At 38.0% G+C, this 26342-nt stretch overlaps 2 protein-coding genes across 20 annotated transcripts in view; one reads left to right on the forward strand and one right to left on the reverse strand.

Moving 5' to 3' along the window:
* Positions 1 to 3111: 3111 nt before the first annotated feature.
* atg4c (autophagy related 4C, cysteine peptidase) lies at positions 3112 to 12452 on the reverse strand. Of its 3 annotated transcripts, none has more exons than XM_056258863.1 (11): positions 12367 to 12452; positions 11900 to 12029; positions 11717 to 11800; positions 10039 to 10272; positions 8066 to 8390; positions 7875 to 7945; positions 6929 to 7095; positions 6156 to 6234; positions 5399 to 5475; positions 4713 to 4832; positions 3112 to 4384 (listed from the first exon to the last, which is right to left on the reverse strand). In XM_056258863.1, exons 2-11 carry the CDS (start codon positions 12015 to 12017, stop codon positions 4223 to 4225), a joined length of 1437 nt encoding a protein of 478 aa, XP_056114838.1. In that variant the 5' UTR covers positions 12018 to 12029; positions 12367 to 12452; the 3' UTR covers positions 3112 to 4222. The 3 variants fall into 3 exon arrangements, with proteins under 3 accessions (XP_056114838.1, XP_056114848.1, XP_056114828.1); XM_056258873.1 differs by having other exon boundaries at positions 10039 to 10212; positions 12393 to 12420; XM_056258853.1 differs by having other exon boundaries at positions 12393 to 12417.
* Positions 12453 to 13787: 1335 nt separating this feature from the next.
* Positions 13788 to 26342, forward strand: part of dock7 (dedicator of cytokinesis 7) — a 57020-nt gene continuing 44465 nt past the window's right edge. For all 17 annotated transcript variants that reach the window (XM_056258889.1, XM_056258894.1, XM_056258898.1 and 14 more), the window contains exons 1-14: positions 13788 to 13865; positions 17161 to 17263; positions 17435 to 17610; positions 17909 to 17977; positions 19187 to 19316; positions 19468 to 19680; positions 19797 to 19882; positions 19966 to 20032; positions 24135 to 24284; positions 24601 to 24681; positions 24782 to 24944; positions 25143 to 25285; positions 25431 to 25524; positions 25618 to 25780. In XM_056258889.1, the coding sequence (XP_056114864.1) occupies positions 13828 to 13865; positions 17161 to 17263; positions 17435 to 17610; positions 17909 to 17977; positions 19187 to 19316; positions 19468 to 19680; positions 19797 to 19882; positions 19966 to 20032; positions 24135 to 24284; positions 24601 to 24681; positions 24782 to 24944; positions 25143 to 25285; positions 25431 to 25524; positions 25618 to 25780 (1676 nt within the window). In that variant the 5' untranslated portion in view covers positions 13788 to 13827. The remainder of the gene's footprint in view (positions 13866 to 17160; positions 17264 to 17434; positions 17611 to 17908; positions 17978 to 19186; positions 19317 to 19467; positions 19681 to 19796; positions 19883 to 19965; positions 20033 to 24134; positions 24285 to 24600; positions 24682 to 24781; positions 24945 to 25142; positions 25286 to 25430; positions 25525 to 25617; positions 25781 to 26342) is intronic.

Consider the following 26342-nt stretch of genomic DNA (forward strand, 5'->3'; position numbering starts at 1 on the left):
TTGGTTGATCCGCGTTCAAAGCCGTTGTAAATTACTCAACAAACATACACCATTACATTAGTAGGCCTATTACTGAGCAACTGCCGTTTGTGATTCTTTGTTGCTGCATGTGTTGCTTGGCAACCTCTTTGGAACCACATTGCTTGACGGAGGAATAAATGTGTTATAACGTTATATATTTTTTTGCTGGTGTTTATTTTATGAATAAAATAAATATTAAAATTTATATTTTTATGGAGTAACCGTTTTATAAAAGCAATAAGCCCCTTGAAGCCGTGTTTTACAGTGAATTTATAACAGCTAAGGGACGTTGTTATAGGCACGACACGGCTTCGCGGGGCTTATTGCTTTATTGCATCATATGACGTCATTTTCCGTCATATAAATCTTTCCGCCATTTAGATTTAAAAAAAATATATATACTTCTTTGAACTCATCGAATGGTTGCTCCGATTTTCACGAAAATTGAAAAACAGATCATCGTCAGACCATGCCGACAAAAAGTTAGGAATTCAAGTTGATTCGTCAAACCGTTCTTGTAACCACGCAAAATAATTTTACGTAGCGCTTGCAAAAACAGACGTAAGGCTGTATCTCCGCAACGCTTTATCGTATTCAGACCAAACTTGGTACATGTCATTACAAGCATGACTTGAGGCTACATGCTGCGTTTCGGCGCAGCGCCACTTACTGGTCCGGAAACACAAAATTTTTTTATTTATATGGTACTTTCCTTCTGAATAGTTTGTCCAAAAATCATAAAAGTGGTTTCGTTAGATTCAGGGCGTCATGCCGAGTCGACTGATATCCAATTTTTCCATATCGGCCATTTTGGGCAATGATTTACATGATAACTTTGGAATGTACTTATAACTTTGGATTTGGTTGACTTATTTTCACGGGACTCATCTCCTTACATTCCTGAATCCTTGCCGAGTCTAACCATACCAAACATTCTAGGTTTTGCCGTATGGTTAGCGCAAAGTTGTAAATTAGCGCTTAAAAAACATTTGCCAATATCTTTGAAACCATTAGACCGATCGCGACGAAACCATCGTAGGATGTTTGGAAACATAGGTCATTGGTTAAACGTTAATACCCAAATGCCAAAATTTTGATATAAGGGGCAAAAAAATCCAATCAAAGTCGCCCATGGGTCATTTTTTATGCTCTCATACATATAAATTTCTATAACTCCAAAACAAAATGAGATATTTTCACCAAATTTGACTCTGAGAACACATAAAAAAAGCGGTTGAACTGCGCCATTTGGTGGCGCTATAATAGAAAAGAAGGACAATGCCATTAATTACGATATAATATCATGATATTAAAAGCAACACTTTACAAATGCATTGGTTACTGTATGATTTTCCAGCCATTTTGCCTAAAATCATCTTTAAATATCCTCTCATTGTTGCAGTTGGTCTGACACTCCCAGCCATGTTGGCATGTAGTCTTTGCGCTTGGCCCCAATAATTGCTGCTTGCAGCTATATTTCTCTATACCTTTATAGTTTCATGTTCGAAAATATATATGTTTTTAATAATAATAATTAAGTAAAATAAAAAAATAAAACAAACAACAACATAAAAATTATCATTAAATACAATTTTTTTTATTATACAGTAAAATAGTATTACCGGTAGTAATATATTTCTTTATTGGTTTGGTAATTCCATTGTTGTTTTGAACCCCAGTGACATTCATTGCACAAAAACACATTTTATGAACCTGTTTGAAGAGTCTGTCTGTCTGTCTGTCTATCTGTCTGTCTTTCCTCAGGCTTTCCTCAACTTGGTGTAATATGTGTAAATGCGTGTCTATTTCCATCTGGAGGAAACGATCCAGTGCATTGCCTAATTTTGCTTGGGTTTCCACAAGAGATGGTCTTAGAAACTAAAAGAAAGACATTAAGGAAAAAAACGGAATAAACACTGAACTGATTGTTGATAGTTCTTTCCGAATGAATGACTGCACTTTCTCCATTACAGCCTGCAGCAAAAAACCTTATGTCATATCCTATCTTTGTCAAAATGCATATCAAAAAGAGAGAGAAGAGAGAAAACTTTATTCAATCCAAATTGTCTGCAAAACGAAGCCTCTCGGAGAATTCCGCTTCTTTCATCTGTGGAATTCGCTCGCCGGAGCAGATTAGATTTTAAGGAATCTGCCGGAATCAATGCCTCTATTGGCAGCTGTGCTATAACAGAGAGATGAGGTCTGGCATGGTCCAGTAGCCGCTGTTGAGATACAGAGTTCCCCCCTCAGGACAGAATGATTCATTAATCAAATATTCATACAGGCAGCATCATAAATACGGCTAGAACACAAAGTCTTCTCAAAGCAGCCATGCCTCCAAGCACAAGCGACCTTTCATGTAACACTGACGGAAAGGGCGGCATGTTGCCTCACCCCTAATGTCCCAAACTTCCCTTTTTCCACTCTCCCCCTATGTTTCCTAAATACAGCCCGAAATGAATTTACTGATCACAGACACTGAGACGATGGGGCTATTGTGCTTCGCTGCTTCCGTCTTCACAACATGTAGTGGTGAGACAGGCAGTGACTTATTCTGCTTGCTTGGTTCCACAGAAGGGCAACTTGTTCCCCCAACCAGACCCTATGGGCCATGACCTTATTAATACAAGAATTTGTATTTAACATGAAAATAGCAAAGCATTGCTCAAACGGAAAAGAAACAGAAGAATTAACCATGGCAACACTGAGTCCAACGCAAGGATATTTACAATTACTTTGCCCTGGAAAATGACCAGATCACCATACAGATTTGTTCCATGAATGGGTTATGAAAAGGAGTAAGTAAGTGCGGGTCATTTTCAGTTGCAGTGTTTGTTGAGAAGATGAGTTAATAATAGACTGAAAATAGCTCAATAACAAAGAACGGAAGTTGAACTACTTAAAATAAATCATGTAGGTAATTACAGATTGAGTAGAAACACGTTTTGATTATTTAACCATATTAGATTTATTTTTCATTTTTGAAACCAACAATTATAAAACTGAAACGTTCATTGTGCAAAATGATTTTGGCAATCAAAGTATGGTGTTACTACAAATACATGGTAGTAATTTACACAACTCTTAAAGTTGACAAATGGTGGATTTAATAGGTTTGAATAAATAAAAGAAAAAAAAATGATGCCAGTTACCTATAATATATCAACATTGTATTAGAGCTAGTGTTACACTTTTGTTCAATGCCAAGTGCTTTGGCTCAAAGGTGTTTCTAACAAAAATTAAAGCTATTCATGGCAGTACAGTATCATCAAATTTACAATTTTGTTAAAATGATACATCACCAAGAAAATAAACTTGAGGATATATATATATAAAAAAGGCATAATTTAATAATAAATTACTCCTTGATACATACTGTTTATATCTTCCATTACACCTAAAAAATAACACAGTGAGCTCCCAAAGACTAACAAGATCTTTGTAGCGCTGAAATTATGGTTTTTCATATTGGCTACTGTATTGTTGTTAATTGACATTAATTAATCTTATATTAAGCACAGTTTCAGTGCATATCAATGCACTACGACTAAGATTTCTAAAAACGCTGGCAGCAGAGAGGGCTTTTTTAATCTAGCTACCACTGCATTTAGTTATACGTGATACAGTGTTTTCTACTCACTTGTAAAGGCACATTATCCTTCCAGTTAACATATCATAAAACAAGTTTTGTGAAGTTAAATCACCATATAATGTATATATTTCAAAAAAAGTACACTAGATAGGTGTTTTGAGTCATTGTTTTAAAAAAATTATTAATTATAACATGATTCTATTTGAGAAAAAAATACATTCTTGTTAAAAAAAATACATGTATTAACCACGCATGTCCATTGCATTTATACGAGCACACTGAAATGTTTCCTGGTTTAGCTAGTAAATAAAATTGCTATCAAAACAAATGTGGATGGCCCATGTGCATGAAACACTCCAGACTATGATCACCATCTCTGGATTAAACTTTGCTTTCAAGCGCATACTGACAGAATTATTGACATCAGTATGGGTTCAGTTAAATGGTCAACTCTGTGAAGCTAGTGAATGCACTGATTGGTCTATTTGTTAAATGGCTTTTTCTGAAATGACATGAGGGTTCTATAGTTTAGGCCCACAGTGTCATGTTAATACAGCCCTGATTTGTGGTGTATCACTTGGCTCTTGGTTAGAGGCTTGAAGGGTTCTCTCAGAGCAGCACAAAGTCTCCTGATGTTGTCCCTGCTTTTCTTGAGTCCCTGATGAAAGGCCATTCTCGCTTTTCCACAGCCATCGAAAGTTCATAATCCTTCCAGTGTCCCTTCATAAAGGTGAATGCAGGATACTTCTCTTTCGACGAGGGCTCCAATATCTAGCAAATTAACAAACACTGTTTATCAACCTAAAATGTATAAAATAACATACAACATTTGCCCCTAACAGTAGTCTGTGCTGGGAGCAGTGCCAATAGTTTCACAGTTTTCAATTACCTAGTTAAATGCTGCCACCTGCTGACGGAAACTCAAATAGCTGCCTTTCTACAGCTTAAAAGGGAAATATTTTGCTGTTTTTTCTTGGACAGTTTGTGAATTTAGACATAACATAACATAACATGCCATTTATCATCAAAAAAATATGGATCTTTTTTTTGCTATACTTCAATTAAAACATGAACAGAGATTTTTGAAAGGTTTACCCACCTTTGAAAGTTCGTTGAAAATTCTTTCATAGTGTTCGACATTTTTTGAGTAGAATCCAATGGTACAGCTCGGGTCCATTTTACTGAAAGGCATTTTCTTTGGTGATGGGCAATGAAAGGACTTTAAAGAAGAAAAAAGATGAAATATCCATTAAAATGAGTCAAAAGCAGCAATTTGTTTTCCATGTTTGTGAAATCCCAGTGATCCATACGCACAACTAAAGAATTACACATTTTCGTCTGTAATATCCATCTACAGTGCAATAGGTGTTATAAACTGTTCGATCCTGCGGTTCCAAATGATGGATGCGTGTTCATGTGAAACAATCAGATTGCAGAAATAAAAGATTTTACTTTTTGACACGTTTTTTTGACAAATGTTGAATTCTGCCGGAGATCTGAAAGGCTTAGACAGCCGAGTAAAAAGTATGGCCCAATATTTCAGTCTTTCGCCAGGCCACTTTCTACAGCATGCAAAAAGCGTAAAAATAAGTTATGATGCTGAAATATAAAATCGTTGGAGCTATATAAAATGTTGGAGCTGATACAAAGACCAGAACAATGTGTAAATCTCTAGTGTTCGGTAATTGAGTGTGGAGGTCTACTTTCAGATTCATACCCTTAAGTACAGAAACTATTAAATTCACATCACTGTGCGGCGGTCAGCTTTTTGTAATTCCACATTACCTGCAGAAGGAAATCGCTTGTGCTGACATCCACAAAAGACTGACAGTAATGAGGATCCATGTAAATCAAGCTGTCATCTGCAAGGACAAAACAAAAGACAAGTTATTCAAAAAACACAGTGATTATTATAATGCCTATCCTTGCCCAATTTCTATGCAGAGCAGCTCAAAGTCACCCACCCCAGTTGGGCTTCAAACAATCAAATGCGAGAATTTTTTTTGCTTCCTCCTAAACTCGGATGGATTAAACGCTGCATAATCGAATCTGGTTGTACAAGCACATTCTTTATGCAGCAAAGGGGGCTGTCATTTAATTTTGGTGTGGAGAAATTACTTTTACAAACATGCAATTATATTACATCATTTGCATATGATGAATGCAGACGACAGACTGGGCCTGGCAGGGAGAATGTATTGCTTGTCATTTAGACATCATCGCCGAGTGTATTTCAAATTGCTAAAATGTAAATGGGTAAATATTGACTACCAACATGTCCAACTGAAGGTTTCCTCTGGCTACTGAAGGTGATGGAGAGTGGGCTACTCTGGGTAGCTCTGAAATCTATGCAAGCTACTTATGTAAGTGGAGAGAGCCTGCTATTTCAGATTGCCTCACATGATAAATGGTGTAGTATTTTTGATGGGTTCGGGAAAAAATAAAATAAGCTTCTCTGATGCCGCTGGCCTTCTCTTAGCATGCATTCTTTTACTTTGTCTCTTGAAGAATGTGCACAATGACTTCTGAATAAAAAACTAACCTTGAAATCCAACAAAATAGTAGGCCTGCTTAGGCTTTCCTCCAATGATGCCGATACAGTACTCTAAGCTTAATATGCTCTGGGGAGGAAAGAAAAAGAGAACAGTTAAGATCACTGTATTCTAAGTTGATAGCCACATCTTTAAGAAATATTTCTCTTTTTTTGTCATTGTATGATCTAGTTTGTATTTGTACAAAAGGGGGATCTCCAAAGTATGGAAGCTTTTTTCCGCCACAGAATACAAATTAAAAAAGGTAATTGCGACTTTTTATCTCACAATTGCGAGTTTACATCGTTTTCATCTCGCAATTCTGACTTTTTGATCTCATTAAAGTCGCAATTGCGTATTATAGTCAGAATTGTGAGATATAAACTCGCAATTGCAGGAACTAAACTCACAATTCTAAAGTTTTTTCTCAGAATTGCATGTTTAGATCTCGCAATTCTGACTTTATAACAATATTAAGTCAGAATTGCAAGATAAAAAGTCACAATTGCGTGTAATAAAGTCAGAATTGCAAGATATAAAGTCGCAATTGCGTGTAATAAAGTCAGAATTGTGAGATATAAACTCGCAATTCTGAGAAAAAAATAAAAAAATTTCCTTAGAATTGGACTTTATAACTCGCAATTGTGAGTTTATATTTCACAATTCTGAGAAAAGATGTCAAAATTGCGAGATGTAAACTCGCAATTGTGAGATAAAAAGTTGCAATTATCTTTTAAAATGTTTTATTCTGTGGCGGAAACAAGCTTCCATACCAAAGCCTCACCTTGACAAAGCTTAAGTATTCTGGGTTGATCTTCTCTCCACCCAATCTCACAGGAATGAGGATGATGACAGCTCTACTATCAGGGGTAGCTCCAGTATTGAGTCCCTGAGGATCACAGTGGCTGCTCGTCCACGCTGAATGGCTATCAATAACATCAGCACTGTATACTGCAAACAATCAACAACAGAGGTCAAAAACAGGTACATTTCTCTGTGAAGTGGGAAAAAAATAGCCATTACTGAATCTAAGGGTGCTTTCACACTAGCACTTTTGGTGCACACCCGGGTTCGATTGACATCAGACTTTGGTTCGTTTGGATGATGTGAACGCAGTTTTCCGAACTCGGGTACACAAAGCAAGTGTGAAAGCGCCCTAATTGTACTTGTACTCTCACAAAACACAATTCAGCTACAATTGTATGATGTCTGCGAGTACGTTGGTTTAGTATTATATACAGTATTATATATATACACACTACTATTCAAAAGTTAGGGTTAGGTAAGATTTTTAACTCTGCATTTATTTGATAAAAAAATACAGTAAAAAAACAGTAATATTGTGCAATATTACAATTTAAAATAATTATTTTCTAAACTATTTTAAAATGTTATTCATTCCTGTGATGGCAAAGACTTTTCAGCAGTCATTAGTCTTCAGTGTCACATGATCCTTCAGAAATCATTCTAATATGTTGATTTGGTGCTCAAGAAACATTTCTTACTATTATCAGAGCTGAGAATGGTTGTTTAATATTTTTTTGTTGAAACCGTGATGCACTTTTTGCTTATAATATTATGCTTATAAATATATATTTTTGATGAAAATTTGTAATAAATAAAAAGACAAAGTATAAGCAATTTCACTAGTGGTTTTAAATGTCAGAAGTCTTCTATTAATCATATTTGCCCTTTTTCTGTGAAAGACTTTAGATCGAAATTTTCCATACCGGTGCAGTCCTGTGCTACATAAACACTTATCCCTTTCTGCATTGCATCTGCTGCCTCATCCACAGCTTTTCTGAGGGATGTATAGGAAGAAAGAGTGACAGGGTGAGATATATTTGACATCCTGAACATTATAATGAGGAATGGGTGACTTAAAAACTATAAAAACATGTATGTATTATGGACTCTTTACCTGAGTATGTGTGCCACCACTGCTGGGCCGTACCAATCTCCTGCCTGTTTTCCAGAAGTCATTCCTAGCTGCACTAGTCTGTGGATGCCCAGCTGGGCTGACGGTCCGTCCCCAAACCAGGACACAATGGTGCGATGATATGCCTCTTGTAGGTATGAGTCGGCCTCCTCAGCCCCTCCTTGAGCAGGACAGAGAGGCAGGGTGACCTGTACTCTTTCTCCCTGAATGGAGGCCTCTAATGTGGCCACCAGTCTCCGTGCAGCACTGCTGGTCCATGTCTCTGCATCCAGCGGCTCCAAGGTCAGTGCTTCGGACCAGGTCCAGTCTGGTGACAGAGAAAATTATTTGAAAAAAATGCATTAAAAAAAAAGAAAAGGAAAAATACTTTTGTGCTTTTAAGGATGCAAATACTTTTGCAGTGCTTGATTTGCATTTACTTTTCAAAATCAGTTGTTAATAAATATGCCACTCTCTTAATTCTAATTTTTATTTTGTTAATTACCTCATAAGTTATATCCATATGGTGCACTAAGAAACAATGAAGCAAAAGTCTTTCAGAACTCCTGAAAGTTTGTCCTAGATTTCTCCAAATGTGACAGACATAAATTTGACTTTTAAATGGACAGTAGGGCTTGTGCTAGAACAAAAGTCCAATTATGATATTCAATGTAGTCAGTATTTCACTTTTACTACATTTTATCCTCACAAACAGAGTGGGTGTCTGAAATGGTGTAGGTAGAAGTGCTGAGGGTCATAAAGGTGCCGGACCTGGCTGTGGGGCCATTAGGTAATGACCTTGCTAAGTGTCAAGGCCTGTAATTGGCCAATAAGTATATTTTATTAGCCATTAGCCTCTTTATAGACAGATATTTCTATAATGACATATTTCATTATAGGCATGGGCTCTGGATGACGCTTCAATGTTGTTTTTTGAATGAAGGAATTAAACTGGCAAATGCCATGGCCTGTTCAACATATTACACAAAACTGCCCTCCATTAATCATTTGAGAACTCATTCTTTAGAGAGTGAAAACCTCTGACACTGAAATACCCAACCTCTAAAATAATTTTTTTATAAGAATTTCATTATGCAAATGAGAAAAACTTTGTCTAATTATATTTAAGCAACACACACCCCAGACATTTTTTTTTGTGAGCGCTCTCTCTCTCTCTCTCTCTCTCACACACACACAATTATTTTTAAAAGAAGTCTCTTCTGCTCACCAAGGCTGCATTTATTTGATTAAAAATACAAAAAAACCCAGTAATATTGTTAAATATTATGTCAATTTAAAATAACTATTTTCTATTTGAATACATTTAAAAATGTAATTTATTCCTGTGATGCAAAGCTGAATTTTCAGCATCATTACTCCAATCTTCAGTGTCACATGATCCTTCAGAAATCATTATGCTAATGTGATGCTCAAAAAACATTCATTATTATTATTATCAATCTTGAAACCAGTGTAAAATCTTTTTTTTTCAACATTTCTCTGATGAATAGAAAGTTGTTTCTTTTTTTTAAGAACCTTTTGTAACATTATATGTCTTTACTGTAACTTTTGATCAACCCCCCCCCCCCCAAAAAAACTGTTGAACGGTAGTAAAAGCTTTCCATTTCAGATAAATGCTTTCTATTCATCAAAGAATCTTGGATTTTTTTACATAACTTTTTTTAACTAATAATAATATTAAACGCAGCAAATCATCATATTAGAATGATTTCTGAAGGATCATGTGACACTGAAGACTGGAGTAATGATGCTGAAAATTCAGCTTTGCACAATTTTATTTTGTATTTTTAATCAAATAAATGCAGCCTTGGTGATCATGAGAGACTTATTTGAAAAATATAAATCTTACCGATCCCAAACTTTTGAACGACAGTGTATATAAAAAAAAAGTGGGCAGACGCTGAATGCATCTACTCATTATCATCATAACCGATTCTCTGTCCAGCCGATCTTACCTCTACCCAAGATGTGAAGCATGAGAGCCTGGGCCAAGATCATCTGCCCTGCCCGAAGTGTACAACCCCACCCACAGTCTGAAGTGAGGGTGGAGCCTGGAAGGGCGGGAAACTCTTCTCGATAGGTCAGCCAAACTCGTGAGGTGAAGTCCCTTCGAAATCCATCAACATTGCCTGTGACAACATCGCCATCTAATGCCTCAGCAGAACAACTCTCAGTAGGACTTTCATCATCTAAAGGGCAACAGTTAGCACAAACATTTCATTATACACCCGGTGTATCGGTGTGAGAAATTAGAGCCATCATTTTCATTTTAAAATGCAACCTATATTAAAGGGGTCATGAACTGCATTTATAAAATTATTTTATATTGTTTCCTGAGGTGCACTTATAAAAATCGTCATAATTTAGAAACAGAAAGCATTTTCTACCCTGATTTTAGCCTCTGATTTGAACGCTCTGTTGGAAGGGGCGTGTCTGCTGTGAGACTTCAGTGTAAACACCCACTGCTGTGATTGGCTAACATTCGCATAAGAAATGACGAAGTATTACATTTGGAATCCTGTAGAAAACTTTTACTACATTTTTTTACTATTACAGCTGTCAAGATCAACAAATCGTGAAAAATGTTGATTATAGCATTATATTTAATGTACTTCCGTCACATGAAATGTTGCAGCGATGAACATTGTAGCCGGACAGACATGTCTGTTGAGCGCATTAATGCAGCGATCTCGTCATTGCAACTCGATTTCTCCACTCTTACGAATGCTTTCATCATAACAAACACAACGTAAATAAGAGATTCATTGTGCAGTGTAGACAGCGTCATTGATTAGGCTATAACGAGAGTTTTGGCGAGAGTCCAGAACTCAGTCACTGATAAACTCGCGCTGTTTGATTGACAGCATCAGCGATTATAAAGGGAGGGTTCTTAAATCGCTTACTGTATATCATTTAATCACAATTTATTGAAATAACAGAACATGCTACTAAGAGAAACAATGTGAAGTTGACCGTTTAGTCACTGGCTTGATTTACTGAAGCATAAACAGCAATAAACCGCTTTGAGACAAAGAACGTCTGACGTTACAAACGTACATGAACCATTACATTTCAGAAATTACTGATCACAGATTAGGCATTAGAACATGGTTAAGTTACTTACATGTTGTGGCATTACTGTCAGGTTCATACCCTACAGTAAAAGTCTGCGCCAAAATTGCGACTGATTTATCAAAGAATCCACAGTGAAATGTACCGAACACACAAATAATGCTCTACTGAGATTAGTTAAAAACAAAAACAACTTCCTAGTTTTTTGGCAGGTAATGTTATTTTTAGTCTAGTGATCCTGTATCTCTCTTCTCTCATTCTCATCTCAGTAACGAGCCAGTGGGCGGGGCCAAAGATGTGATGATGTAGAAGTAGGCGTTGATATTCTTCTGCAGAGGGGGTCTTTTGTCGCACTATTACATCATAATGTAACAATGTGAGCATTTTTCTGAGCTTGGTTTCAATAAAAGCTGTTATTGGACTACTGAGGAAGTTTTGAGTTCTGAGATGTTTTTACAGTACACTGTGACCTACATTTTAATGATCCCTTTAAATAAAAATAGAATGTGAAGGATGACAGATTAAGAAATTGGTGTAAGTGCTCTGTGTAAAACATCTTACCCACAGCCTTGAAGTGGTAGCATTTCCCCAACAAGAAAACAGGAGAATTACGGCTGAAGGCAGTTTTTGATTTAAGAGCCCAACCTTGAAGGGTTAAGGAAAATGCAAGATTAGTCACGTGCACAGGTATGTCACTTGTGAAAGACTGCAATTAACATCCTAGTGAGATCTGTCATTACATACTGTACTTCACATTGTGCCATGCTGACATAAACTTGGACTTCAGTTTCTCCACCTCGTCGGTCTCTTTAACGTTAGTCTCCATTTTATTAGCCACGGAGCAGAACCCATCACAGCACATACGATGGAGTTTCTATTAAAAGTTTTCAGTATTACCAAAACAAGTTATGTCGTTGTGGAAAGATTTCATTTAACTCATTTACTCACACAGATGGCATTTCCACCACATTTCCATAATAACGTTGCATAGAAAAGAATCATCAGAATACGACCATAATATTAACACAAATGCAGCACAGAAAAGAGGCTAGCATGCTAGTTAATCAATGAGCGTAACGTTACACTTCAAAACATTACAACGTTGTCTACAATAAATGTAAATGCAAACAAGCGGCGAACGGATTGTAAAATAAACAATTAACGTTAAATATATAAAGATATACTTTAAAGTTTAAACCATACCTGCTCACATGTCTTGTTATACAGAAGAACTCACTGTGCAACTGCTCACTTCTGTTTACATTTTGAGGAAGTGGCTATTCTCGTTCGGTCTCGCGGTATTTAAGATATTCTCCTTTCTTTTTTTATGGTCTGGCACATTCTTTATGGAGTCGTATGGATTAGTGCAGAGCATATCTCTACATGGCTCGGATTAGTGGAAGTCTGACTCATTTCCAACCGGTTCTTTTGAACCACTCGTTTAAAAAAAAAAAATAGATTACTAAACATTTGGAGATACATGGTGCTTATTACGAGTTTACAATAAAGGATGGTTGTGGGTTTTGTGGTTCCTTTTAAAATTAATTACAATGGTTGGAAATATTTTTATGTTATAGTAAAATATTTATTAACAGCAACTAATTGTAGGCTATGTGTTTATTGATAAAACGTAGTGAAGAATATTTGTATTACAAATACTTTGTTCAATTGCGTGAATCGTTTAGATGGGTTTTGTAAACGGTTGGATTTTCCTATGCAGCATGAAACGATATCCTATGCAGCATGAAACGATATCATATGCAGCATATTTTGCATCAAATAAATTAATATTGATAACTTTGTTTAATACCTTAATAACATATTCATGGGAGATACATAAATCCAAAATATAGCTTATCAAACATATCAAAAACTCATTTGGATCTGCTTTACTTTAGTGGAGATGTATATAAAAAGTGACATTAAATTATTTTTTGCTGATTATTTTTCACTCTTGCTTGTTAAGGGTTAAAATCTAGTTTTAATTATCAAATGAAATAAGTAGGCCTATCTATTCTTTAAGCTTTTCTGTAATTTATAAACATTAGCCTATTGCTCTTTGCAATGTTATTATAATTAGTTATCGTTATCGAATGCGTCAAAATTAAGCATAAATATTACAAAAAAACGATGTGGTTATACACAAATAAAGCTGTCATTGACTACAGATTGCACTATCTGTGGAAGTGGAAACGGATGCATTTCACACTTTTCAGACACTGATAGCTTCCTGTAAAAGAGCCCTCTATTGTACGCACAGGATATGAATCATTGGAAGACTCCAGCCCACGATCCCAAAAGACTGCACTGTTAATTCCCTATAAAATGCCATGCTGCTAAACAGAAATCTAAAAACCAAATAGACAAAAAAAAGCATAACTATAATAATCTCATCTCATCTGTAAAAGATCTGCGCTTGTTTTTCCAGTTTTACGGTACGTTCTCCTCTCTTGTGCGTTGTTATATTTCCCATCCGTAAACCGCAAGTCCCGCCCCCGAGCTCCTCCTCACTGTTTATTATGGTTACTACGGTTTTATGAGTGACTTTGCAACTGTCCAATCACAGACGTCTTTTGGGAGTCAGGAGGTGGGGCTTAACGGAATTCGGGTACGGGTGGGGAAGGAATATCGCGGCTGGAGCGCTGGAGTTACTCGACTCAGTGGCTACAGTCATGGCTGAGCGCCGCGCCTTTGCCCAAAAAATCAGCAGGTAAGGATATCTAACGCATCTTCTGTTTATATATATGTTCTCCCCGAGCCGTGCGACCATTCTTTGTATGCTGCCTGATGCAGTTGGCGAGTGTGCCAGTCTTTTCCAAATAAGGCCTAGGCGTTGAGTTAGCTGGATCAGACCCTGATTTATAGCCTGTGTTTTAAAACCTAGTGAGCTCCCTACCCAGCCTGCACGTTTGAGACGGATACGCTCGCCTGGAATGCTGTCTATGTAGACAGCTCTCTAGTTTTTGAGTCACAGCCATAGAGATGCCCGAGTGACCCACCCTAAGCTGCAAGACAGCAGTATGATGCCTTTGTGCTTCTGTGCATTAAAATCAGTCTTCATCGCTGGGTTTGTAATACACAAATGCGCCTTTGGTTGAGCCCATTTAGGGAATTAACGATGCAGACTTGGAGTGGATCAATGGAATGCAGTGTTTGGGTTTTGTGAGACGATGGCTTGACATACTGACACATCGACAGGATCATGAGATGTTATGCTGTCAATTTGCAATATATGAGATATATTACTGTAGTAGTCAATATGCAATCATATTGTAAATGTACAGTGCACTACGGCTTTGATTTCAAGAATATGATTCATTAAATTAAAAAGAAAATATAATGTAAACAATGACTTTACGCCTAGAGATCATGAGTAATAATAATGCATAAGCATTTCTTGTGTATCATAGAGAACACTATCAACTTCAAGTGACAAGTGGTCAGATTGCATGATGTAGCGATCATAAAGCCAATTTCAGAATAAGGTCTAGAATAATCTGAAATACAATGTATGATTCAATTAAATCAGATACTTGGCCCTGTAATGACACTGTGATTGATGCTTAAATGAAATCTGCTCAGATTTGGGCTAGTGGCCCGTACTTTGTGGAGCAGGCCAGGGTCCCTGGGTTATTGTAATAGACTATAATTAAGTCTCATCATTGGCTTTAGACATATATTTTCAATTGAGATTTCTTTTGTGATGTTAAGTCACAGATTAGACCTCATATGGATCTAAAAGAGGAAGTGACCTTTTAGGCTCCCCGGTGGTTTTTACAGTCATGGCATATCCCAGATGCTTAAACATGTTGTTGTCTTGTCTGTGACGTGTAATGTGATAAGATCATTCAATATAGACTTGTTGGCACCCGCTGCCCTTATTCCAATTGTTAGTTCTTACTAACCAAATAGAAAAACATGTTTATTGATATGATCAAAAACTTTACTATTTTGTTTTATTAATTGAGGAATAAGTTGGTAGATGTTTTATTATTACCCATAGTATATAGATAATATAAAGCCTCAGAAAAGTCAATGTATATCTAATTTTTTTTCATAGTCAAAACAAAAGAGAAAGCTCTGAAAATCGTGGATTTCCCCCTTTTTTCCATTTTATTTTTATTGAATGCAGTGCTAATTGGATCTGAAAGCTTTTCTCGTAAGTCACAGAAACTGTTTCTCATGGCTCTGTTAAGACTTTTTCAGAGGTGTGTGAAATATGCACCGAAATTCATGGTTAGCCTGGTCCTTGGTAAACAACACATCCGTGGGTTAATCATCTGTTCCCTCTTCAGGAATGTCCAGCCTAAATAAAGGTCCCTCCAGAACCAACCGAGGGCGGGTTTTTGTTTTGGTGTACGTCATCCTACACATAGTAGAAGAGGATTCTGATACACATAGTAGAAGAGGATTCTGATTAGGGATATTGATTGGTACACTACAAAGACATTCTGATAATAATAAGTCAATTTGACTCTTACTGCTGACAAGACACGTTGCTTTGATTCAAACTTAAGTATTTATTTTTTGTACTTTACAGGCCTAGCTATAATTCAGTCTGTGAAAGCTAAAAGAAAAAAAAGTAATATCTTATGTTATACTCAATAGTAATGAACATTTGTCAATAACCTGTTGGCAGTCATAAGCAACAGGCACTTGAGTGTGTGTGTGTGGATATATATATATAAATGTATTTTATATATATATATATATTTTTTTTTGCTGTGAACTTGCCAAGCCGAGTCCCATTAAAGATCCATTAGTAGTATGCTTTTGTGTCTTTTTTTGACTATTCCTGCTGCCTGATTTGTGCATGGTCATCTTAAAGGATATTTTTATTAGAAAAATATGGAAAAGAGTGGCACATTTCAGTGTCATTTTAGTGAGCCCAGTATGCTGTATTTGTTTGATGTATCTTACATTGTTGTTATTTACAAAAGCCTGAGACAAGACAAGACCAAAAAAAAAAGGATCTTAAGATGGCTATTTGGAATAGCATAACTACTTGTTCCGTTTTAGCAGGAAGCAATTTGCATACTGTACACCGTATGCAAGATTACTGGAATACATGGATGGCATTTTACTGTACTGTACTGTATATGTGCTGTTCTTTATCATGCTGTGTGCTTGATTTCCAGTGGGATGGACAAGTCAGTAATATTTATCATGATTAATTTGTTGGCTCACATTTTAAGAAAGACACTTTAGTCTTAACATAAAAATGCAAAATAACCATATTTATTTCCAAGGTGATAAGAATGGCATTGAATTAAACATGCAAACCTAGCGAGGTCATGCGACAACTGTTGTGTTTTACACTTCCTTTTGAAAAAAAATCTGGGGTTGGTAAGATCTTTTAATGTTTCAGAAAGAAGTCTCTTATGTTCACAAAGGCTGCATTTATTTAATAAAAAAAAAACAGTAAAATAAATAAAAATGTGAAATATTCTCACAATTTAAAATAACTATTTTTTTAACTATTTTAAAATATATCTAATGGTATTCGTGTAATGAAAAAGTCATTACTCCATTGCCATATGATTCTTCAGAATTAATTATAATATGCTGATTTGGTGCTCAAGGAACATTTCTTAATTAGCCTATTATTATCAACGTTGAAAACAATTGAAAACAGCTTTTTTATTATTTTTGTGGAAACCGTGATGCATTTTTTTCCAGATATGACTAGTCTAGAGTTCAAAAGAGCAGCATTTGAAACTGAAATCTTTTGTTACATTATAAACATCTTTACTATCGCTTCTGATCAATTTAATGCATCCTTGCTGAATTAAAGTATTAATTTCTTTCAACAACAAAACAAATATACGTATATTATCTTACTAACCCCAAACTTCGAACAATAGTATGCATGCATATGTAGTAATTGAGTCCACTCTCCATAGCCTTTATTCTACGATTTGCTTTATGTGAGATGACTGTATGGTCATGGGATTCTTTTGTGGTTTGTATTATAATACCATCTACGCTCTCTTGTTGTTCCCCAGGACTGTAGCAGCTGAGGTCAGGAAGCAGATTGCTGGTCAGTACGGAGGCTCTCCTCAACTTCTCAAAAACCTCAGTGTGGGTGGGAATGCCACTAGCAATGCTGTAAGTAAAACATTTCCCAGATAATATACTTTTCTATGTTAAATCGGAGAGATTGACACTTCAGAAAGTATATACCCCACTATCCCTTCAGTGTGATACTGTCTTTCTTGGTGTATAGTGGCAACAGTTCTCACATTCTCTTTCTTTTCCTCTTTGAATTTCTCCATACAGATTCCTCTGACAGAGGCTATAGAGCCAGTGGATTTTGAAGAGTATTTGATCACGCACCCTCCCATTATAGAGTCAGGACCCCTGAGAGATCTGATCGAATTTCCTCCAGATGACATTGAAGTGCTTCACACGCCAAGAGAGTGCCGAACTCTTGGTCTGGCTGTGCCTGAGGAGGGGTGAGTGTGTTTTGAAGAATTGAGGCAGACATTAGAATGTAAAAGTACACAATGGAAAAAGTGTATAAATGACATCGAATTGTCATTGTGAACAGTTTTAAAATCACATGCTATGTATATTTCAATAGTCATTTAGGCCTAAAATGCTTATAAATTAATTTGTTCATATTTTTGATATGAATAGCAGGTAACCACATTTTTCTCTATATTGCTTTTTATTTTGTCAGCAGAGTTGTGAAACCCAACTGTCATTCACTGATTTAACAAGTTTAACTTCCTATTTTAAATGATTTTACAGTGAGAATGATTCACACGTCAGAGACTGCATCCGGTCTTACACTGAGGACTGGGCCGTCGTTAATCGCAAGTACGATATTCATAAGTGCTACATTTTACGTGCTTCACTAGATTTCATCCCCCCCACTTTAGTTCCTAGTTTCCTTTTTACATTGATGTTTTTGGAGGACACTCTGCATAATTCTGCTACATGGATTTAAATATTGAAAATGTGTTCAATGGAGCTGAGAGTGTGATGTCCTTGGTGCCTCGTTGTGATTGACGGATGTTTTAATCCTGTGGAAGTATCTGCAACACTATCTGTCGATTTCCGCAGGCATCATTTTTTGTGTGGGCCTGTTCATAACTGACAAAAAGGAATTCAAGTGTTTTTTGCCTGCAGTATTTTTTCCAACCCAACATGCTTTTATGATACTTTAGACTGGGGCTTTTAACTAAATTTTAGGGCCTTAATAAGTTACTGTGAATCAGTAGCTTTGGTGATTCTTAATTGATAATCCCAAACTCTTATCCTGACTGAGATCATATAATGTTCTTAAAGTTAACCAGGGTTAGTGAGCCAGACTTATGCCTGGTTTCACAGACAAAGCTCAAGCGATTCCCAGACTAAAATGCATGTTTTAACTGAGAGTCATTCAGTCATTGTGCTAGAGAAAACAGCATTATGTTGTTGAGAGGCAGAAGGGAATACTTTTTCATATGTGTATAAAAGTGAAGTAATTACTGTCATTCAGAAGATTTGAAGTTTAGCTTGAGCCTACAAACTTTCACATAATTATGTGGACTGAATTTCTGTAATTGTATCCATTAACAAAGCACCACTGAACTGAATTGTAACATTACTATGCAAACTACTCATTGCAAAAGATAATGTGTGATGCTTTACTGACAAAATATAAAATATAAAAATGTGATGCTTCGCATAATCTTGTTTTATTGTTCATTACAATTTGAGTAGTGACTAATTTTAATTAGAAAGTTATATATTCATATTTTGTTATGATTCAAAAATAATTATTATAGAATTTGAGTTTTTATTTTTTAATTTGTCATCGTTACACACACACACACACACACACGCATATATATATATATATATATATATATATATTTCTTTTTTTTTTAAGGGTTGAAAACAAATTACATTAATTTTTATCATTCCATGTATCATGTACATGTGGAGAAATGTGAATTGAACATTTTATCACTTAATTTATTGGGTCTCATTTTGCATACTGATTAGCATACAGGTAATAATCAATATATTTTGGATCCACAGGTATCACAAGTTGGGCACAGCGTTTAACCCCAACACTTTGGATAAGCAGAAGGAGAGGCAGAGAGGTTTACCCAAGCAGGTTTTTGAGTCTGATGAGTTGCCAGATCATAGCAGCTATCAGGATGATCAGGTAAACCTGTCTTTGCCACTGTTGCGTGTGTTTTAGTTTGTTGCTAAGCCCACCCAGTAGAATAATACCCTTGCACAATTCCACTGTGTCCCTCTGCTGAGAGTTTCTCTCTAAATTCTCTTAATATAATCAGTGATTTTGCATGTTACAGGATGATCTGAAGCGAAGGTCCATGTCAATTGATGACACCCCACGGGGCAGCTGGGCTTGCAGTATTTTTGATCTGAAGAACTCTCAGCCTGATGCTCTGCTGGCTCACCTTCTGGATCGAGTACCCAACGAGGAGATCGACCGCCACAATGAGGACCAGCGCAAGTCAAACCGTCATCGAGAGCTCTTCGCGCTGCATCCCGCTTTGGATGAGGTAGAGTATGACATTTTGATTGATTCATTCTCACAAGTCCAAAGACACAAATTTCATGTTCATTCTTTTCAGGATTAATTACATTTCTTGCATTCTTTTTCCCTTCCTTTATGTAGGAAGAACCCATTGAGCGCCACTGTGTTCCTGATGTTCCCAAAGAACATTTCGGTCAAAGGCTTCTTGTCAAGTGCTTGTCCTTGAAGTAAGTGGGGAACAGCCTTTGCGGACTCAAATTTAACCTTACAATTACAATTTTGCTGATACGCTTCTCTTCTTACTTTTAAGGTTCGAGATTGAAATTGAGCCAATATTTGCAAGTTTGGCCTTATATGATATCAAAGAAAAGAAAAGGGTGAGCCGTTATGATTCCTTGTGTAATGTACAGTTAAAATGTGTGTGGAAATCTAAAGCCCAAATAATGAATATTAAGTAGTTTACTGTTAAACAGAGGTGGGGAGTAACAAAGTACATTTACTTGATTTTTTTTTTTTTGTGGAAAATTTGTACTTTTAAGATTTGATTTAAATGTGGCTACTTTCACTTTAACTCGAGTACATTTCTAATGAAAACTGTACTTTTACTTTGTTACGCTGGGCGACGTTCCTCTCCTTACTTTATTTACATGTTAAGAAATGCGTAGTTTATTCCAAGCGTGCTGTCTCTTTTTTTCCCCCTCTTTTTTTCACAAATGAATCTTTTGAGTAAATTCTTTTCAAAGACTTGATTAAGTGGGCAAAACTGTCTAATTTGGTTTGCGAATCAGTTTGAATTATTTGTTCAGTTTTCTGCACGCACCGAATATTCTGAAGCGATTTGTTACGTGGATGAAAGGAGATGAACCCAAAACAGACAGAGTGCAACGAACAGGGGGTTTATTGGAACAAAACAGGAAAACAAAGCCCACGAGGGGGCAAAACACGACTAGGACAAGGAATGGATGGCAGACTAGACTAGACAATGACAGTACAATAAACTGACAATACTTCAAATAAACGTACACAAAGACAAGACTCTACACTAAGTACTCACGGGTAATAAATGGCAAGGTATAGCAACAAAAAGCGATCTGACAACATTCAGCATAGATAAAGCAATGAACCGACACAAGACAGCAAACACAAGGGGATTAAATACCAAGAAACTAACGAGGGGAACAGGTGACGCTGACAAGGCAATCATGACTAAACACGGATAACAAGGGGGCGGGGTTACAAGACGAGACAACACAAGCACATGGCCAAAACAATTGGCCATGCGCTTGTACACAACACATTGGTTCTGTCATGATCCTGCCACAAGACTAAGAATAATCAATAACATGATGGCAGAATCATGACAGAACCCCCACCTTAAGGAGCGGCTACCAGACGCTCCTCAAAGAGACACTAAGCACAGGACAAGACGGAACGAGACATAGACAAAAACCAACAAAACATGGAAAACACTAATAACGGCATACATGAATAAACAATAACAGGGTTGGGATGGAACAATAAAAACATCAAGCAAGGCAGGGGAGGTGGAGGAATAACAGAGTTCATGGGGGGTGGTCCAGGGAGGATGGGTGTGCTGGGGTTCTTAGGTCCATGGGGTAATGGCAAAGAACGAGGAATCCGGGCAGGCTTGGAGGAAGACAAACGAGGATGGGACTTGGGCGAAACAGTCCGGGGTTTAGTGGTGACAAGGGGAACAGTCCGGGGACCAGTGGCGACAGGGGGAACAGTACGGGAACAAATGGCGACAGGGACGAACGGGGAAACAGTCCGGGGATGAGACGTGACAGAGGAGACAGGGGAAACGAAAGGATGACCGGAGACAGCAGCAGCAGGTAGTGGAACAGAGACAAGGGGATTAACAGGTGGTAGGGGGGTGGGAACAGGAACAGAGCTCCCAGAGGTAGACCCAGAATCAACGCTCCAGAACTCTGATTCAGTGACCGCCATGGGCTCTGAAACTGTACCCTCAGCGGCAGGCTCGGGTGCAGCGCTCTCGGCGGCAGGCTCGGGTGCAGCGCTCTCGGCGGCAGGCTCGGGTGAAGCGCTCTCTGTGGCAGGTGCGGGGACTGAGGGCGAGACAGGACGGACAGGGACTTCGAGGATCTTGGCTAGACACGACAAATACTCAGACAGGGTCCTGGCAGCTATGATGACAGGCATTTCATGTTGAGATGAAACAGACTGTAAAACTGCATCAGCCGCTCGATCGGCCGCGGCTCTCACGGCAGGCTTCACTGGAGGCTTGGGCGATTCGGACGCCGGCTTCACTGGATCAGACCTCGCCCTCTCAACCGCGGGCTCAGGAATCACGCTTCCAGCAGCAGATACAGGACAAGCGCTCACAGATGCCACCTCAGAAACAGTGGTCACAGCTGCAGACTTCGGAACAGCGCCTAGAGCTGCAGCTTCCGGAACAGCGGTGGCGGCTGCAGATACAGGAACAGCACATACTGTTGCAGCTTCATTAACAGCCCTCGCGGCAGCAGACTCAGGAGAAGACGGCGATAGGGAACAGGAAGCTCCCTTCTTTCTCCTCTTCTTCTTTGGCCGCGGGACAATGGTCACAGCAGGGCTCACGACCGGCTGGCCGGGCTCAACGGAAGACGAAACGGGAACAGGAAAGACCACTTCTGGTTGGGTGAGCTCAGATGACGATGACTCCGAGGGGGAATCCCAAGAAACCCGTCTCCCTCGTTTACCACGGAGGTCAGCGGGTGTGGAAGACGCCTCTGGAGTCGAACTGAGGTGACCCTGGTTCTCCTTCGTGACCACCGCTAATACGCGACCCTCCGGGATAACTGGCAGCGTGCCGGGTGAAGACGATATAGCGGGAGCCTGCGAATCCTTCCTCGACAAGCAGGCCACCATATCCGGGAACGGGCGGCGAACCAGACTCTCCCGTTCAGCCAGGGAAGGCAGAACATTTAGGCCCGCGATGAGGTAGCGATTTACAAGAATCTCAGGCAAGAAGAACCGCCTCTCCTCCGCGACCCGGGCGTACTGTCTCAAGGTCCGCTCACCCTGGGAAGGAAACGGAAGCTTTCCATTCCTGGAATCGGAAATCACCTCCTGCCACCAATGTACAAGATCTTCAGGATGATTGTCAGGCATACTGTCTGCAGGGTTCAGTTGTGGTCGGTTCATTCTGTTACGTGGATGAAAGGAGATGAACCCAAAACAGACAGAGTGCAACGAACAGGGGGTTTATTGGAACAAAACAGGAAAACAAAGCCCACGAGGGGGCAAAACACGACTAGGACAAGGAATGGATGGCAGACTAGACTAGACAATGACAGTACAATAAACTGACAATACTTCAAATAAACGTACACAAAGACAAGACTCTACACTAAGTACTCACGGGTAATAAATGGCAAGGTATAGCAACAAAAAGCGATCTGACAACATTCAGCATAGATAAAGCAATGAACCGACACAAGACAGCAAACACAAGGGGATTAAATACCAAGAAACTAACGAGGGGAACAGGTGACGCTGACAAGGCAATCATGACTAAACACGGATAACAAGGGGGCGGGGTTACAAGACGAGACAACACAAGCACATGGCCAAAACAATTGGCCATGCGCTTGTACACAAAACATTGGTTCTGTCATGATCCTGCCACAAGACTAAGAATAATCAATAACATGATGCAGAATCATGACACGATTTCTCAATTGGAGTCATAACAGGAAGTTTAAGAACATCAGGAGAATAAACAGATTATTACGCTAAATACACAATATCACTACTACAAAGTATGACATTAACAGTTTTTTTGGATATATACCTTAATTTATACATTAAATAAGCTACCATTGTTCACATAGTATGAAATTAACACCTGCCAACCCGCAATTTGTGGGTATTGCGCATTGGCTGCGACCTGTTCGTCTTGAAAAGGAATGCCTGTGCTTCAACACAGTTAACAAGTTTACATGCGCCTGCAGACATTACATTTTGGAGAACAGACGGAAGAAGATCTGTCAATGCGCATTTGATCATTGTTTGTGTTCAGATGTTCAATGGCGGTCATGAGCGCGAGCACGTGAATAATTTTTTTTCTTCTCTTTTTTTTCTACGTGTCAGTGGTCCCCTTTAGATGCATTTGAATGCAAAATCTGCAGGTATATATGATCCAAAGAAACTAGTAACTTGCTACTTGAGTATTTTTTTCTTTGGATATGTTTTTTACTCTTACTCAAGTAGCTATTAAAATTATTACTTTTTTACTGTAAATATTTCTATATGTACTTGTACTTTTAGTTTTTGGATACTCTACCCACCTCTGCTGTTAAATAAAATATAAGTTACATTTGTTTGTAGAGAAAACATGACATTGCTAACTGATTTCAACACTAGAGGGTAGTAGTCACCTGTTCAAAGATGACAGTTGTCCCTAGAGACTCCCACACACATTAATGCATCCTATCATTTTCCTGGCTTAATCCTCAGATATCAGAGAACTTTTACTTTGACTTGAACTCTGAGCAAACGAAGGCCATGCTCCGACCACACATCCCATCGGCTGCTATCTCCACCCTGGCCCGCTCTGCCGTCTTTTCAATCACCTACCCTTCCCAAGATGTTTTCCTTGTTATCAAGGTTGGTTACTATTTATAATCTTAAGCACCAGTTCATCATATTAGAATGATTTCTAAAGGATCTGATGTGATATTGAAGACTGGAGCCATGTAATAATGTAATTAATTTATTTATGTGCTTTTTAACATTCTAGCGTAAATTTATATTTTCAAGCCAATTAGACAGCTAAAGTATGAATGGATTTAATAAATGTATAGGTTTCTTTTTGTAGTGGCATGTTTGATGATTATTTCATTTTTTTAATATTACGTTAATGTTTACTTGTGACTGAATGCAGTACATTATCAATGCTCATCTGTTCTGTGTTTGCTTTCAGCTTGAGAAGGTGCTACAGCAGGGAGACATTGGAGAGTGTGCAGAGCCTTACATGGTCTTTAAAGAGTCTGATGCTGCCAAAGTAAGCATTTTATTATAGTTTGTACATTATACACCAACTCCTGGTGGAATTCACTTTAACATGGTGACTGGTATTTCTTTTCTTTTCCTGGGTACCACAGAATAAGGAAAAGATTGAGAAGTTGCGCAGTCAGTCCGAACAGTTCTGTCAGCGACTAGGGCGTTATCGGATGCCCTTTGCCTGGACGGCCATACACCTCATGAATATAGTGAACAGTGCAGGCAGTCTGGAGAGAGACACAGAGCTGGAGATGGGGCTTTCAGGTGAGTCTACATACGACACCAATGGTTGTGCGGATTAATCCTGTACTTGGACTTGCACAGTTTGAGGTTAGTGTTCCGAACAACATTTGAATGGGTGACGAAACCCATTAAAGTAGGACTTGCCGCATCTCATTTTGTCTTTCATTTTTGCTCTTTATTGGCTCTCTTTCTAACTCGTGACTCTGCACCATCACACAGAGAGGAAAGGCTCGTGGTCTGAACGGAGGAACTCTAGTATTGTGGGGCGTCGTTCGTTGGAGAGAACCACCAGCGGAGACGAATCATGCAGTCTGACTAGCTTCAGGCCTGCCACCCTGACTGTCACCAACTTCTTCAAACAGGTTACGCTGTTATTCTAAAAGAAAAAAATCATAGGAAGTTGACTGTCCAGTTACCCGTCATTGCATAGGTCAGACTGCAAAAGCTAATGAATGAAAGCTTTTCACATTTGATATGTTATTTATATTATATTATATATCATATTAGGAAGGAGATCGACTAAGTGATGAAGATCTCTACAAGTTCCTAGCCGACATGCGGCGTCCATCCTCTGTGCTGCGTAGACTGAGGCCCATCACAGGTAGAGCTCTCTTGGCATGTTTTTGCAATTTATTTTGACATCATGAACCATTTATGCATTGAGCTATGTAACTCATTTACTTTATGCCCTTAGCCCAGCTGAAGATCGACATCTCTCCAGCCCCTGAGAACCCTCACTATTGCCTGACGCCTGAGCTGCTCCAATTGAAGCCTTACCCTGACAGTCGAGTGCGGCCAACAAAAGATATCTTGGAGTTCCCTGCCAGGGACGTTTATGTGCCCAACACCACTTACAGGTATAACCAACTTTTAAATGTCTAGATCAGTGATTCTCAACATTTTTTACTCCAACACCACAATAATATTCAAAGGCCACCAGTTTTGTTTTTAATCTATGAGCACTCTTAGTTGTAAATTAAAAAAGTTAAAATACAAATAATTAAAATTAATTAGGGCTGTCAAATGATTAATCACATCCAAAATAAACGTTTTTTTTTTTTACATAATATATGTGGGTGGCTGGGTGCACTGTGTATAATTATTTTGTATATATATAAATACACACACATGCATGTATATTTAAGAAAAAAATATTATTTATATATAAAATATTTATATTTATATATAATATAAATTATATATAAATCTATATACAGTATATACATGAAAATATTTCTTAAATATATACAAGCATGTGTGTGTATTTATATATATAAAATAATTATACACAGTGCACCCACATATATTATGTAAAAAAAACTTTTATTTTGGATGTGATTAATCACGATTAATCATTTGACAGCCCTAAAATTAATATAATTACATTTCAGGATTCCAGAATTTTTGGGAACTGAATGT

Source organism: Rhinichthys klamathensis, unplaced genomic scaffold, assembly GCF_029890125.1.
Source record: "Rhinichthys klamathensis goyatoka isolate OS25496 unplaced genomic scaffold, OSU_Roscu_1.1 h1tg000007l_1, whole genome shotgun sequence".
NCBI classification, from domain to species: Eukaryota; Metazoa; Chordata; class Actinopteri; order Cypriniformes; family Leuciscidae; genus Rhinichthys; species Rhinichthys klamathensis.